Below are 17,336 nucleotides of genomic sequence, written 5' to 3'. Positions count from 1 at the left end.
TGCAGAAATTTCAGGAGTGTTGTATTACCTGGACGTGCCTGCAGCTCCATCTTCTGCCTTGGACCTGGTCTGCTGCAGTCAACAGGTCAGTAGCCCAGATTTTGAGCAATCTCCGCTAGATAATAAAGCCAAACATGAAATTGCTATTTGCACTGTAACTGTAAATGTATTTCTGCCTGATATCTCTGTATCTCTGTTTTGTCTAAGATAATTGTCTTTAAAAGTCACTGTAATACTGATACTGAATGAATCTTCTGTAGGCATAGTGCTCCTGACCCATGGGCTGCTTGGGTCCAGAAGATCTCATACTGAGAGAAGCTTTGTGGTGGATGATGTATGTTTCCAGTGCAGTAATAATCTGTTGTTGCTGTGATACCAATAAACTCTTCCCTCTCCCCCATCTATCACCCAAGACTTTAGCCAGCCCCAGAGCTCCCCAGGGAGCACTGTAATGAAGAGAAGCTGTTCCTTTCACAGGTGACTGCTGGGAGAGTTTTTCTATTCATCAATGTCCCTGATTTGATTATACAACATAGTAGAGACCATGGCTGTTGTGATTTTGAACCTACTGGGCTTAGCTTTGCCCATATTGTTGTTACTCCCTCAATATATCCCTAGCTTAGGGGGCTTCCTGGGCACTGCTCCAAGATAGTGGGGCTATTTTTGGTTCCTTCTCTCCTTATTTTCCATTTTTCTTGTGGGAAGGTATTGTCTTAGCATGCTTATGTGTCCTTCCTGCTGTGCTGCAAGTACCCTGCATGCCCTTCACGAGGCAGCAGAGGACTGAGCCAACTCCACTTCCTTACTGATGAGCTGATCCTGCCATGCACTGTCTTACAAGATCTGTTCACGCTGCACTTATGTCTATGCAAATGTGTACTGAGCAGAAGCATCTCTGATGGTCTGTAGCACAGTCTTCTGCTGCTCATCTTGCAGTTATTTACATCTCAGAAACTACATTGTGGTAGCTGAGCCCAGGCTGCTTAAGGGAAGAGGGGACACTTGCCTAGCCTTGCTTTCCTCAGGCCCCTTAGTTCTGTGTGTTCCTTGTTTCTGTGAGTATTGTTGGACCCAGAACTGCTGAAGGAGCTGTTTCTGTTACTGCAACACTATCTAGCTGCACATCTGGTAGCTTGTGGTGGTTTGATGCTACCTTGGCCTAGAAGTTGCCTCTGATCACCCTAGAAGGCAGACTTCATGAGCAAAGAACTCGCTTTGATACATAGAATAGTTAGGGTTGGAAAGGACCTTAAGATCATCCAGTTCCAACCCCCCTGCAATGGGCAGGGACACCTCACACTAAACCATGTCACCCAAGGCTCTGTCCAACCTGGCCTTGAACACCACCAGGGATGGAGCATTCACAACTTCCCTGGGCAACCCATTCCAGTGCCTCACCACCCTCTCAGTAAAGGATTTCTTCCTTATATCCAATCTAAACTTCTCCTGTTTCAGTTTGAACCCGTTACCCCTTGTCCTATCACTACAGTCCCTAATGAAGAGTCCATCCCCAGCATCCTTGTAGGCCCCCTTCAGTTACTGGAAGGCTGCTATGAGGTCTCCACGCAGCTTCTCTTCTCCAGGCTGAACAGCCCCAACTTTCTCAGCCTGTCTTCATGCAGGAGGTGCTCCAGCCCCTGATCATCCTCGTGGCCTCCTCTGGACTTGTTCCAACAGTTCCATGTCCTTTTTATGTTGAGGACACCAGAACTGCACACAATGCTTCAAGTGAGGTCTCACGAGAGCAGAGCAGAGGGGCAGGATCACCTCCTTCGACCTGCTGGTCACGCTCCTCTTGATGCAGCCCAGGATACGGTTGCTTTCTGGGCTGCGAGCGCACACTGGAGCCAGCTCATGTTCATTTTCTCATCGACCAACACCCCCAAGTCCTTCTCCACAGGGCTGCTCTGAATCTCTTCTCTGCCCAACCTGTAGCTGTGACATGGTGTAAGGATACTAAAGTAAGGGAGACTGTTCCCTTCAAAGCACTTGTAACAATTAAGCTTTTGACCAATGAGCTGTTGACATTGTGGATGTGGAGGGGTTGGTGGTGGGCTTTATTCCCGTTTCTTCTAGCAGCAAACTGCAGATGTCCCTGACCCAGCAGTATTTGATTTGGAAAGACTGTTTCTGCAGGAATGCTAGGGCCTTTGGTGGCAGTGCAAGCCAGCCCATGGTGATGGGTTCTGGGGAGGCCTCCTGGGCTCTCAAACAAGCTGTCTTTAAAAGGTCTCACTCCACCCTTCTGTGTCCTCAGAAACACACAGTGGCAGATTCCATGACAGCATGAAGCACAGACAGAGTGATGACAATCATGTTGTCAGAGCAGTTGCTGTTTTGCTGCTTGGACCAGCAGGCCTGCTTAAAACAACAGTCGCAATATGCAGCCGGCAGCTGAATCTGCTCAGCCCCTCCTGCCATGCTCAGGTAACCAGGTGATCTAAGCCTTGGAGAGGTGAGGCTGGTCATGCACTGAGCAGTGGGGTGAGGTAGCAAGAAGATGCCAGCAGCACTACCCATATAGATAAAACCTTTAAGTGGCTGTGCTCTGCTGAGCTTTGCCCAGTATTCACAACAATCAGGGACAGGAGTTCAGTCAATGGCCTGGGCTGGGTGGCATTTGGGGCATGGGAGAAGTATGAAAAAAGGCAACTGCAGAGAGCTGTGATGTTCACGTTGCATATACTGCTCTGTAGCTTGGAACAGTTACATGAAAGGAAACTGAGGAAGAAAGTTTTGCTTTGCCATTTGAACCAAACTGCTCCTGAACTCCTGTAAAGATCTTTTCCTATCTGCCCTGTAGGCAGAATATTATAAAAGATGTGCGTCTTACACGGCCATTGCATCTTTATGGTGACCTGCAGCAGTAGGCAGGGAGGATACAGTTTGTCTCTACAGGAGACAAGATGATTTTGCTGCAGCAGGGTGAATAGCAAGCATCTGGGCAGTTCTGAGGCAGCAGTTGTTATTTGCTTACATGATGCTCTAAAGGCTGCTTGCATTTTAGGGGCTTTCAATTTCTGCTCCTGTTCAGGCCTGTTGCAACAATAAAAAGTGTAATATACGTTTAGATGGGTAACCATGGGGCCTCATGGTAGTTGGCAGGAGTCTTACTGAAGGGAGAATGCTGAAAAGGGGGTACTGGGAGAAGCACCATAACTCAACCTGTAGTACCAATTTGGAAGTGTCTGTCCTCATTTCTGCACAGCCCCTGCCTTCCTCTCTTGGCTGTTAAAACTAATACTGGCAAACTGTTATTCTGTCTGGTTTTTGCCATCCACTTCTCAACACATGTACATAACAGACTTGACGGATCCTGACTGTAATGCAACCACTGCAGCATTACAGCAGGGTATGGAAAGATCTGTTCTTTATACACTCTAGGATTTGGACATGGAAGCACTGCAATGCTTGTTTGCCTTTGGCCCTTCAAGCACAGTGCAGCAATAGGCTGTGGAAGAAGTACAGGACAGGGCAGCTCAGGGATGCCTCAGGTGTCTGTGTGCAGCTGTGCAGAGGCCTTGGATGGGAGTAGTCTTGCCTCATATCCAGACAGGGCTAGGAAATGGTTTTGGGTCACTTGAAGAGCTCTTCTGTTGGCCTTCTATTATACAAATGCTGCAAGCAGGTACTTTTATATGCAGCAAATTACTTGGCCTTTTAAATGTTAACCCTTTCCTCAGGTTCTCCATCACTAATGAGTAACTGCAGATGCAGCTACTTTAACTCAATCTGATAATTTGAGCAGGTTTTCATTGGTTCTTGAGATTATCTTCAAAATCAGGCACATCAACTTCTGCTTTATTATGCCACTGCTGCTACTGCCTGATCATCAAACCGCACAGCCGAAGCTATCAAGGGGCAGAAGCAGCGTGAAAAGTGAAGTTTCCTTTGAGCTGGTAAGACAGTTTAACATATTTCTGTGCTATGCATGCCTCTAAATAATGATAGGATACATCTACTGAGCTAAGATATTGCAAAAGGATTTCTTTACCTAAATCTGGAATTCTATGTTGTCTCTTGCACTGGGAACCTAGAGCAATAAAAATAACAGGAGGGTCCCTGCACTTTTGTTCTGCAAGTTTGCTGAGCACAAATCAAACTATTGCACTATCTCTGATATGCCAGAAAGAAGAATCATCTTGAATAAATGATTTTTATGTTGTCCTCTCTGACTGAAATAGATGAATGTAAAGGAATCCAGCCAAAATAGCCCTCGGCATTTGAGACTTTGCAGACAAAAATATGCTTTTTAAATATATGTATGTATATGTGTGTGTATGAATATTGCTTTACTGCAGTAGTTATGATTTGTAGTAGCCTCTAGGATCCAAGTCTGCCCAATCTAAAAGCACATAGCTCTTTGTGAGCATCAAATTGTGGGAAAATGGCTCTCCAAAGATGAAAGGAGAAAAAGATTGGTGTTACGGGGTTCTTTCTCACCACCTCTGCAAACAAGGAAATCATACTACTTTTCCTTACTCTCCAGCAGTTCACATGCTCATCATGCAAGTCTGTTATGTGCAGTTGATGTGGTTCTGTCAGACATGTGCTTAGAGGCCAAGGTATTCAGGAGGCAGATAACCTATCGTTGTATTCTTCTTAAAGAGCCTATGAAATACTTTCCTGTAGGCAGCAATGAGTAAAAGAATGCCCTTGATGAACAATCACACTTGGTAGCACAATGGATCACTCTGGAGAATGTGCACTTGGGGCTAACCTTAATGGGTGGAGGGATGTGCCTGTTGGTAGACACACTGTTGCTGTTTTACTTCATGGGTGTGAGTCAGACCACACAAGTAAGCTGTAACAAGAAAAATTGTGCTGACAAAACTATCTACTCTATATAAAAGTTGATGGTAGAGGTGAGATGGAACCTAGCAGTGCTGGCTGGCTGCTGTGTGCTGGCATATCACTACATGTATCAAAGGGTACCTGAGCATGTTGAAGAATCTTATGCACACATCTCTACATGAAATCCTTGCTCTTGCATGACACTTCAATTTCATGTTTTATCAGGCCTTTGTAAAGTTGATCTTGTCTTGTAGTCATCCAATGGTCGGAGATACAAAGGTCCGTCACTTCGAACTCATTACGTTCTCTACGCAATTCTTCACATCAAATGTAAGCTTCTTGTCCCCACTTTCAAAGTCATTGACAGCTTCTCCTTGTCCTCTTGTCTTCTCCTACTTCCATATCAGGAGCTCAACTCTTCCTATGATCATCAAATCAACTCCTCCATCCTCCATGCTACTGCTGACACACTGAAGGTGCTGTCTACAATTCTCTTGGGCTACCTCAACCTCATTCGTAAGTCTCTGCTTAGCAACTCAGCAAAGCAGAGCTTTAAACCCCAGACGATATCTAAGCTACCCACATGCTGAGACTGCCACCACCTTCTTGTATTACTTCCCCTCCCTGTATTACTTCCCCTCCCAGTTGTATCTGTCAAATAATTTATTTTACCCTATAAGTTCTTAAAGGCAAAGTTCATATTTTTATTGTGTGTTCTACTGGACCACTAACATTGGGGTTAGCCAGAACTTTGATTATGATTGTCTGGTAATACAACCAAACACAGCAATAACGTTTGATCCCCTGTCCTGTTGATAAACAGTTGAGAGCATTTGGAAAATCTGTGTTGTACAGATTTTGGTTAAAATTACTTGAAATCCCTTTTGGAAAATGGGGACAGCTGATGGAACCATAAGTGGGGAGAGGAAAGGCATGGCTGCAAGGCCTCATGTCCTGGAGCAGGTAACAGGCAGAACAACTCTGCCTTGGGAGCATGCAGAAAGAACAGAAACACCATTGCAACCAGCTTGAGACACCTGGGGACTCGGGGTCACCAATCAGCTTCTGTTACTGAGCCAATCCTGCACTGGTGGCTGCATAGCTGGAGTATCATTTCAGGGCTCTCTCCCAGGTCTCTGCAGAGTGAAGGTGGCTCTTCTCCCTTCCTCTCCCACATCTACATTTTTCACAGGGCTTTTCTGCCTTCCCCGACAGCTCAGCAGTGTTGCAGAAACTGGGCATTAGAACAAAAAGCATCAGGCATCCTGGCTAGGAAGACAATTTGTCTTCCACTCCCCAGGTGCTGCAGTTGTGCCCTTACTGCAGCATCTGAGCTGAGGATTTAATTGATTTATTTAAGATCTCTAGCGAAGATTTATAGAAAACAGGTCTTGGGCCGTATCTGAAAGCAAAAGGTTCCAGCAATAAAGGTACTTCCCCTTTATCCAAATTCTGCACTTTGTTTCAGTTTAGCTGTATCTACCTTCAGTATTCAACTATTGGATTCTTTCCATCTCTAGGAGATTGAAAGGAAAAACCAAACTCACCCAAACAAGACCACCACCAAAAAAAGAACCCCACAACTTTTCTCATACCTGAAATCTTTTTCCCATGAAAAGTACTTCTGGCCGGTGTGAAGTTACTACTCAGCCTTTCCTTTGGTTAAGTTAAAGACATTTTAGCTCTTCATTTCTGAGGGAAGTTACCCAGGATTTAATCATTCTTACAGCCTTTTCCAGAACTTTTTTCATCTTCTCAGCAACTTTTTGTCAGAAGCGTGGATCCCAACAGAAGAGATGAACTAATAATGCTGTTATGAATGCTGTGTGTACCTGTGGTAACATTTCTGTTAATTGATCTGCAGCCACAAGCTGTGTGCTGGCCTCTCTAATGGCATGGATGTACTGCAGGAGCTTTTTGAGCTGGTTATGTGCTATTTCCCAAAATAATGTTCTGATAAAGCCTTTTGGAATTCCGTGTTCCACAACCTATTTATGACACATTCATGACTAACACAAAAACTTGCATTTAAACGTGCTCTATTTGTTTCCAGGTGAACTAGAGAGCCAGGAAATGTCCAGCATGTTTCAAACATTGCAGAACTGAATAAAGAACTTCTGTGGGGGAGAGGAGATATCAAATTAACAGCAATTACCTGGAAATGGTCTGTCCTGGTTTAGTTATCTTGAGTTAGATTTATTTGTTTGTGTGCCTGAACAAGTTCTTGTAAGCACATATATAATTCTATTTAATGCAGCTCTCTCTATTTCACATTTAGTCAGTCTTACTGTGTTTATCACAGGGATCATACACAACCCTGATTAGAATGATAAGCAGGAGAGCCTTCATGCCTCCCAGCCTCCCTCAGCTAAAATCAGCTAATGGTGACGCTTCCTCTCAGCAACCACCACTCTGAAGAAGGTCTGCAGCAAAACAGGATATTTATGAAAAACCCATGAATGAAGAGGTGCTGAAGTGGAAGCCAGCAAGATTCTGAAACATTGTGATTATTTTACTATTTAATTCAGAAAAGAGATGCTATAAGCAGGCATAATTACAGGAAAGAAGTTGATATGTGGATGCTGCTGTCTAACTCTGAAATCTGGAACTGAAAGTATTTCCTGCTACTGTAGCCATGAGATTTTAATTTAATCTCTTCAGTAAAGCAGTCCTAGTGATTAAAATACTGCAGTAATTGCTGAGTATAGGCTCTTTCTCACTCACACCTATTCTAGGCTACTTCAGACCCTTTGTTGGTTAGAAACTACAATCTTATTCTGTAGCCAGGCTGTACCCATCTGGTCTTGTGGCAATGCTGAACTTAGTGTTTTCTCCTATCCTGACGCTTCTCTCTCCTTTTCTGCAGCTTCTTCTGAAAGAGAGATCGTAACCCTTGGCAAATGTCAAAATGAAGAAATTGTATAACTGAGTTGGTGCCCTGTCTGACAGAGCCAAGGTCAGCTTGTGTCAGGGCTGGCAGCAGCAGATATTCGACCTGCTGGTACGAATACTGACAAAACTGCTTCTAACGGCTGTTCTATTTTAGACACTGTCTGGAATGGGAGGAGATGTGTGGCAACTGTGCCTCCAGCTGTGCATTGCTTCTGTGCTGCTCTTTGGTGGAGCAAGAGGGAGAGGTAAGAGGAGATCTGGAATAGGTCCACTGTGGGAAGGGGCACATGCATGTGCTCATCTTTCATTCACAGACCCCAGAGTATGCAACACAAGATCCTGTGACTGCCCTTTCCCCAGTACCAGGAACCAGTACTGGCTGGTCATGCCAGGCCTGGGCAACCCAGCACATGCTGGACAAGCTGCGCAGCAGAAATATCTTGGCCAGTGCCCAAGGTCCCTTCCCTAAGATCTTATACTCATCGAATGCAGTGAAGTGTGGTGCAATAGAGGGGGCATCATGAGGAAGGACAGATGAAGTATCACTAAAGGAAGCACTAGAAACAAATGCATTTATTTGATGTACCAAGCAAGGCCTTGTCAGGTGATGCACAAATGCAGCTTTGGTCTCCTTCCTCTGCAGAGCTCCAGGGCAGCCTGAGCTGCCTGAATAACTATGTGACTACTATGAGCTGCGTGTGGGAAATGGAGGAGCCCATGGGCGAGGGACCTTTCCACCTGCATTTCACCAAGTAAGAGCCTGTCGTGGTTGAACCCCAGCCACAACCCAGCACCCCTGGCGCGATGGGGGCGAGAATCAGAAGAGTGAAAGTGAGAAAACTCACGAGAAAACTCAAGAGCTTAAGACAGTTTAATGGGTAATGCAAAAGCTGTGAGCACAAGCAAAGCAAAGCAAGGAATTCATTCACCACTTCCCTCTGCAGGCAGGTGTTCAGCCATGTCCAGGAAAGCAGGGCTCCATCATGCATAACAGTTACTTGAGAAGGCAAACACCATACCTTCAAACAGCCCCCGCTTCCTCCTTATTCTCCCAGTGTTACATGCTGAGCATCATGTCCTATGGTCTGGAATCTCCCTGGGGGTCAGTTGGGGTCAGCTGTCCTGGCTCTGTCTTCTCCCAACCCCTTGTGCATCCTCAGCCTGCTCACTGATGGAGTGGGGTGAGGAGCAGAAAAAGCCTTGATGCTGTGTAAGCACTGCTCAGCAGCAGCTAAAACATCCCTGTGTTATCAATACTGTTTCAGCACCGATCCAAACACAGCTCCATGCCAGCTATTGTGAAGAAACTTAATTCTGTCCCTGCCAAAACCAGCACAGCACCAAGGGCTGCTATGGCAGCCCCAGCCCTGGCATGGACAAGAAGAGCAAAGATGAGGCCCGGCTGTGGGCTTTGCTCTCTCCACAGCAATAGACCTGTGGCTGCCCTGGAAGCTGCTCTTTTCTTGTGGGCCCACTGCCTTGGAGGGTGCAGCAGAGGTTCAGCACACTTGGCTGCACGCATGCAGCAGAGGTTCAGCCCGTCCATCCCTTCAGCCTCTCTCAGCACAGAGAGCCCCCCAGCCCAGGCTCTGCTCCCTGTGATCGGGGCACTTCCAAAGCCCATCCTACATGATGCTGCCTAATCAATTTCTAACTGCTTCTTGTCTTGTTGCCTAGAAATTAAACTCCTAGGGGTTTAATCTAAATGATTTAATATATATGCAAAAGGATTTTGAAAGTCTAGTGAGTTATAGTATAACACATTTAGAATACTATGTGAATGCTTATTGCTCTAACAGAAGAAATCAGGTGAGCAGCTTGCTAGGTGATAATAAGCACTGTGATGTGCTAATCTGAGATGAACGAGTTTCGATTATGTAATCATGTTATCTTAACTCCCAGTAACCAGTGTTGCACAAAGGTAAGCCATGCTGCCATTAGATGCCTCATATATTCTGGTAAAGTTAAGTCAAAACCAACCTAACTCTTAACTATGGTGGATTTTAGATCTATGAACAAAAGCCAAGCTGATAAACTGTGGTGTCCCAGTTTACTGCAGGGTCACGTGCAACATGACAAATCTACTGATAAATGGCTGCGCTAGACAATTTAATAACATGAGACTATTCTTTGGAGCCATTTCCCCAAGGTGATATTTTCCGTCATTCATCCTATTATGCTGTGCTGGAGCTTGTGAATATTAAAAAAAACCTTAAAACAAGCAGAAACAGCACTGAAAAGAAAAGGAAAAAGCCAACCAACAAACTAACCTCTGAGGTGTTCTGCTGTCAGCACTGGTTTGTTCACAGTGAAAGAGGCTTTAATGTACAACTTGTTAGCTCTGTGCTGTGTGCTTGTAACCAACTGGCCATGCATTTTAACTCCCTTGTACCAGCTGCTTTCCTGGCAGCAACATGTAGCAGCCTTCTCACTTCCAAGAGGGAGCAGGGGGCAGGTACTGGGTTGTGTGTGCACCTCCTGGGAGGTGTGGTGCCCTCAGCAGTGAGGTTATGAACCTGATTCCCTCCACCCTTTTCAACTCTGCCATCCAGCCAGCTTTAGCATTGCTTTCTCTGCTGGCTGCCCTGAAGAGGTTTGTGTTCTTCTGGAATGCGGTGCTGTGCTAAGCTGCCACCCATCTTTCATAAACTGAAAAGCACTTAATCATAAGACTTAAAAGAAACTTTCAGCCCTTTCATTCTTCTAGCCTCTGGTCAAAGGGCCACAACGCCAGCTGCAGACTTACTGCCAGAGAAAGCAGGCAGAACCAGTACCACTGCACAATCCATTTAGCCAGCCAGATCTTGGAAACAGATGGTTATAGAGTTGCTCTCCAAGGCAACTTCTTTGGACGCAACCACACGTACATCATCTTTCCAGAGTACAATCCCCGTGAGCACAGTAAGTACGAAGCAGGGCAGCTGTGGGTTGAGGCTCTGCCTTCAGCTTTGGGGTACAAAGTGAAAATAATGGAAACAGGCCAGACTGCTCATCCCTGGAGCACGTACTATGTGGACTTCATCATTAAGGATGCTGTCCCAGTGTCTCTTCATTATGACTTTTCCAGGACTTCAGAGAGAGCTGGCTCTGGAGTACCTTTCGACTGTACTTCTTATTTGCATCATGTTTTCTTGTGCCATGGTGATGCCCAATTGGATTGCCTCTGCAGCTGTGTTTTTTTTCTAAGAAATGAAGCCATGAGGAATCAAAGTTATGGATCTAATTCTATGTCCCATGGCCTGGTACCTCAGAGAAATGCTCTAGTATTTGAGATCTCAGTTCCTGTCTGTATTAGTGGTATGTTGGACGAGCAGAATGTGACATCCAGAGTGGCTCTTTGCTTGTAGGATTATCTCTAGGGGCTATTTGAGTTATCACTAATTTATGTCAATTCTGTAGTTGTTCTGGCCTACTCTGTAAGCTAATTTGGTCTACTGCTGGTCTTAATATGACTCGTTAGACCCAGCTTTATCTTCCAAGACTTCATTCAGCCTAGTATCACGCATTTCTGTCTGCGGTGCTAATGTCCCAGATAGTGTGAAAAAACCTACCTCTCTATTTGCAGTAAAACTTGACCCCCCTTTGAACATCCAGAGCAATGCCACTGCCAGCAAGTGTCAGATATGGTGGAGTGTGCCTTGGTACCTCGTCGAAATTCTTCAATATGAGTTGCAGTATAAGGAGTACAGCAAGTCCTGGGAGGTAACTGGATGACGCACACACTGATACTGCCTTGCTCTCTGGGCCTCCTGGCAGCTAGCTCTTCTAAGCTGGCCTTTCTGTTTTCCCACATCATTGCTGAAAGATTTTATGTAAGCCGTCAATACTGAAGATCAGTGAATCTCCTCCTGGGCCTTGCATTCAGACGTCACCCATCAGCACGCAGGCCCTCTTCTTGCATCTGAGAAAAGACTTGGAAAAGGAGGGGAGGGGAAGAGTATTTAAAGACCATCCCATGCCCAGCCTCGTTTATAGAAATTCTTTGCACTGCTTTGCAGATTGCACTGAACAAGACGCCTCCCAGTTCACTGCCCCAGGTCGAAATTGAAGCCGCTGAGCTCCGCAGCGGCATTGCTTACACTGCACGAGTTCGGTGCAAGGTTTCTGAGAATGAGGATTCGTACCGTAGTCAGTGGAGCGAGTGGAGCCAGACAACAGTGTTTCAAAGAGCAGGTACAAAGAATGTTGCTTTTACTTTAATTCATGTCTTTTCATGAATTCATGTTCAAAAAGGGAAGATACCTAGTAAAATGAAGCTTTTCAAATCAGAACTAGCTGCCTTTAGCAGCCGGTTTCATTTGTATTGCTTGGTTATTTGGGGTTCAATCTTGACTCCCAGACTTTTTATCCAATATTTTTGTGTTGATTCTTCTCCTAGAACTGCCTGAAAAGATCCTAAATACCAGAACTATGCAGCTCTTGTTCATTCCTCTGAGCTTTGGCATGCTGCTGTATTTATTTTGGAACTGCAAGCTTTCTTCAAGGTATGTTACAGATTTTCAGTAAGTTCCCCTTGATCAGTACAGCCTGAAGAAGGTAAACCTTATACTCTTCTTGCTTCCTGTTTGTGCTGCACAGACTCAATCATATTCAAGTACTTCTGACAGTCTGGGGATATGACATGTCCCTTGGCTGATGATTGTTAACGACCCACTACACAATCCTTAAAAAGAACAAAGTGCCTTTGTGGCACCCAAACTCAGCTAAACCTCGAGGTTGAGGGTCTCTTTGTCTTGGAGTTAAAGAAATTTAAACCCATGGAGATTACTTGTTTTCACGTAGATAAAAGTGCAAATACACAGCAATCTGTAAGGGTGGTTAAACTGCTTTCAAAAGTTAAGCTACTGGTGACATACCTGGCAGTAGTCAGTATGCAAAATATCAATATAAGCAAACCGAACTGACTCCTATTCAGTGCTCCTTAGGTTTTGGGACCAAGTTGTACAGAGAAAAAAGTGTCTCTAGAACCTTGGTTCAATTATCCTCTGCAATTTTTTATGCTGGAAGAGCGAAGGTGAATCTCCTACCTCTTCCTTTGCTGCCTTGACACAGATTATTCTGCTATGTACACATCACTTTTAGAGAAACAGAACGCATGATGCCGGTATAGCAAAATATTTTTACAGGATAGACCCTCATAAAGGGACTAGGATGTCTGGCAGAATTTCTCTGTCTAAATGTAATGAAACTAGAATGCTCTAAAACAATTCCAGAGACGCTGTTTTAGATCAAATAAGTTGCTAAACAAATGCATAAATAGCTTACTCATATAATGAGTAATAGACTAGTACTGAGTTTGCAGCGTATAGCATTCCTCAGAATTTTTATGACCGTGCTTCAGGCTAGAAACATTAAGTGCATGCACAGGAGTCAAACACTTGCAGGAGATGTCAGAAACCTTGTGAAACGGACTTCTTGTGCAATTTTTCTAATGTAAGTGTGGAGCTTTCATCTAAGAGTGCTACAGCATCGAGACAGAACACAGGAAAACGGCTGTCGTGTTCCGCTTTTTTTAATTTGAAGTGCTATTTTCTCACTTCAGGGCAAAAGGCCTCTCCTGCTTCAACATTCCCACACCAGCTGCTTTCTTTCAGCCTCTCTATAATTTGCACAATGGAAATTTTAAGGTAAGAAATAAGTTTCATTTCTTTCTTATGACCCTCAATTCATGAGGAGAGCACTTCTTTTTTTTCTTGGGGATTAATCATTCTAGCTCCTGAGCACTTACTGACATGGTTCTAGTCTTTCTGGAGCTTTACAGTTTCTCAGTGTCCTGCCTCCACATACTAGCGACACCACCAAAGCTTCTATCCAGCTTGTCTCTCCTTAGAAATAAGCTCCCTCCCGTCAGTCACTGCTATCCATGCTGAACATGAGCAGTGCACACTGTCTTTGCAAAGCCAAAGCAATACGAGCAGCTTGTAGTACCTTCTGGAGGTGAAATCTTGAAAACTTCTTGTGACATTAGCAGCCAGATTCTCTACCCTATTACTCTGTTTGCCCAGTAGATATGCACTAAACCTCTGGATTATTGTGCCAAAGCCATATAGAAAGAACAGTTATTTTGCAAGTTCCAACTCTAAGCAAAATGTGCTGAACTTACTGATCCTTTCACTAGGACTGGGTTGGACCTAATGAGGCTTGTAGCCAGCTCAGAAGAGAAGAGGCCAGCAACTCAAACAAAGTGACTGCAGATGATGTTTCTGATCTAAACACCCAAGAACAGATTTCCCAGATTTTTTCCTTGAAACCTATGGAAAGCACAAATCTGGCTGCTGCAGAAGAAAACTTAGTATTTGCCTCAGTTCCAAGCCAGCAGTATGTCCCCAGCAGGTATGTAAGAGCAGAAGAGCCAGAAGTGAGGCTGGGACTACTGTTTGCACAAGTCTGTGGGGATGATACAGTTGGCCTGAAAATCCCTGAAAAAATTAAAGCCAACCTTGGGAGCCCCAGCATGGGAAGGAATTCTTCCTCTCACTCACAGCATGGAAAGGGTGACTTCCTTATGCTTCAGGAATCTTTAGAGATAGCAAATGTGTCCTTCAGCAGTAGTGACTATTGCACCTTATGTGACAATCATACCACAGGAGGTTTGATTCCTGCTGAACTACTGAAGCTCTCCAATGGCAATAGTCTTCTCAAACATCAGAATGATCAGAGTGACCTTCCCTGAGGAATACTGTCTACAAAGGTCTTTGTGCTGTCCTCTCACCTCCCAGCACTGTCTTCCCAAGTGGCTTAAATAGTGACCATGCAGACAATTACAAACATATCATTTTTAGGTAAATCCTCTGTTTCCGTACTTCAAAAGAAGATTGTGACAACTCCTCTGGCTAGCAAATACTACTCCTACAGGCATCACAAGGCCTGATTCCAGCAGTACCTGCTGTCTCAGGGGACACACGACCATACTCTTCCCTAAATTAACCAACCTGTCAGCAGCAGAAGTCCAGCAATGCTCCGGCTAAGGAAGCAGCAGCAGACCTGCTATTTTGCCTCAGGAGAAGCTATTGGGATTGGGTGCCTCTCAGAAGCAGCAATACTTGTAATGTGCTGAACCATGACTTAAACTGCATTGTTATTTTATAAAGTAGTACAATTCTTCACAAAAACAAAAAAAAAAATTGCTAAAAAGGGTACTTTTGCTTTTTAATATTTGCTCCTTAATATGATATTGATGACTTCAAATGGTTCCAAATTTCTTCAGAATTCATAATTGCTCTATCTAATCAGGCAGTGGCCTTGTTCTTTATTACTCTGAATGGCTCTAACTTTCTATTGTGCGGTAAATAAGCCCCATATAGTGCTTTGAATTTAACAACAATTTATTCCAAGGTTAAGCGTCTGAGCTGATCTACTGAAGAAAGGTGAAAAGCAAGAATAGAACAAACGAGCTTTATTTAATCAAAAAGCAGGCCAGGCCAACTGCCTCTCCAGGGCTTTTATTATTTCTCCAGAACTGATGAGTTTTTTGCCTATCTGCTCAACCAAACAGCCTTTCTGAGATGAACCTCTGGAGGTTTACTTTCTGCCCTAGACACAGAAAACCCTAGATGTGATTGACTGCCCACCAAGCAGGTTCCTGAAGTCTTAGTTACATCTCCTAGGCTTAAAGGGCTCAGGAGTTTCAGCAAGCATACTGAGAAATTTACGGATGCAACTACACTAGCTAGCACATGCATACATTCAGTCACACACATTCATTCCTTCCTCTTTGGGAATGCTTCCCTTGACTCTCTGGTGATTGTTAGTACTGATTGGTTCTGACAATGAAAAGAAAAATTTCAGTAAAATTTTCAGTAAAAAAGTTTTCAGTAACAAAGCAGATTGAGTCACCCTTCCCAAAAACATGTGCTAAGCCAGAGAACTGTTGTGGAAAGTTTTCATCTGGGAGAGAAGCAGCAACAGAATGAGCAGTCCACATCCAGCTTGTGTGACAGCCACAGGAGGTGCCAGCACTGATTTGTTTCTGGTGTGGTAAGCAAAAGGCTTTTCTGATATCTAAAAAAATATCCCCTTTCTGGTCCTTTGTGATTTTTATCTTGTATAAACTACTTTCAAGGATGCTTTTTATACTATACTACAATGTAATGGCAGAAGAATATGATGTTACTGTAATTAACAGTAGCTATAATATCCTCTGGAGAAGAAAATCTGTAAAACAAGACCACAAGTCTAAAGGATTTTGGTGATCCTAAATTCTTAGACCCCCTAGTGTGGCTTGATGTAGTGTCCCAAATTTCAAATCTTCAGAATCAGATGGATGCTTCCTGAAACTGTCAGATCAATTGTATCTTAAATCTCTCAGATCTTTACAGCCTGAGCTTACGAACATGTCTGCATAGAAACTGATCCGGTTTCATAAAGTCTTACTCAGTTACCAAGGTATTCTGTACTGGCTACAAGTTATCAGCAAAAGGAGAATGGGAACAATTTTATTCAGAGATGAGTAGGAAGCAGCAGGTCAGGCTATGGAAGGGAGAGCACAAAGCTTAATGAGATAGAGAAGCAAAAGGAAATAGAGAGACTTAATGTAGTAGTAAATTACTTGAGAGAAATGAAAAGTCAAAAATGATGCTGCCTGTGTCCGTCCGACAGGAAGACTACAAGAACTGACTCCAGAGGAGATGACAGGCCGATGGTTAGAGAGCTGAAACGATACTGCAGCATCAGCACTTCTCCAGGAGAACTCTTAACAAATTTGAGCTGCTTCTGCTTTTATACAGCTATGTATAAAATGGAAACATTGCAAAGAGGAAAGTTCCCATACAGAATGTTAATTGTAGCTAGAACAAAATGCCTCTGCTTTACAATCAGGTCTTTGGAACAATCAAAGCCTCATTTTTATTCAGCCAATGAAAAACTACTTTTTTCTTTTTTCTTTTTTTTTTTTTTTGAAAAGCAGTGTAATATAAAAGCCGTTTTCCTGCCTTTCTGCTTCAGGTTTTTTAGTTTGGGGTTTTGTTGTTTGGTATTTTTGTTCTTTTTTTGAGTGTCACGATTGAGGCTGGTATTAGATTCAAGCTGTGGTTTTTCACAGCTTCTCCCAGAATCTCTGAGCTATTCTAAAGATGAATTTTTGCCTCTAAGTGTGATATGTATTTTTCTAGTAGAAGACAGAGAATTACCATCTAGTAATGTGGGTTCTGGCCAAGCCTTTGAAGCCTTTCATTTCCTGGGACTACTGAGTGCATGCAATGTGATTTGTCTGCAACCAGAACGAAGTGGCGAGTATCTTCCCCTTTCTTTTCTTCCTGTTGAGTTTTGCCAGGGGAACAATTTTGGAAGATATTTAAGTAATGCTGTAAGCCACTAAGGAGTTGAAAATTATCAGTCCTAAAGATTTTCATTTAGTTGTGAGTTTGGTTTGGCGGGGGGGGTGTGTGGGGTGGGGGGTGTTGACAACTAACACTGTACAATTACTCAGAACTAAATAAAGGAACTGATGCAAACTTTGATTTTTCAGAAGTTAGTGTCCAAGAGTTTTTGAAGAACTTTAGAAAACATTGGCTATATTGGCTATATAGTATTAGTAAAAGTTGGTTTGAAAACATCGTAGGAGACGGACATACTCTTCTCCCTTTGCAGACCAAAGCACTAAGCCAGTGCTGCTGCTACCACCACCAACAAAAAGAGAGGTAAGAAGGTTC

General features: G+C 43.8%; 1 protein-coding gene across 1 annotated transcript; it reads left to right on the top strand.

Annotated features, from left to right (window-relative positions):
• Positions 1-3,806: 3,806 nt before the first annotated feature.
• Positions 3,807-14,359, top strand: LOC308221598 (interleukin-9 receptor-like; the record flags this gene model as incomplete). Its single annotated transcript, XM_080618741.1, has 9 exons — positions 3,807-3,899; positions 7,841-7,931; positions 8,330-8,438; positions 10,394-10,587; positions 11,252-11,388; positions 11,685-11,859; positions 12,065-12,170; positions 13,229-13,313; positions 13,805-14,359. 9 exons carry the CDS (start codon positions 3,807-3,809, stop codon positions 14,357-14,359), a joined length of 1,545 nt encoding a protein of 514 aa, XP_080474867.1.
• Positions 14,360-17,336: the final 2,977 nt, after the last annotated feature.

Source organism: Psittacula echo (assembly GCF_963264785.1).
Source record: "Psittacula echo genome assembly, chromosome: 5".
NCBI classification, from domain to species: domain Eukaryota; kingdom Metazoa; phylum Chordata; class Aves; order Psittaciformes; family Psittacidae; genus Psittacula; species Psittacula echo.
This window is presented reverse-complemented; position numbering and strand designations above follow the sequence as displayed.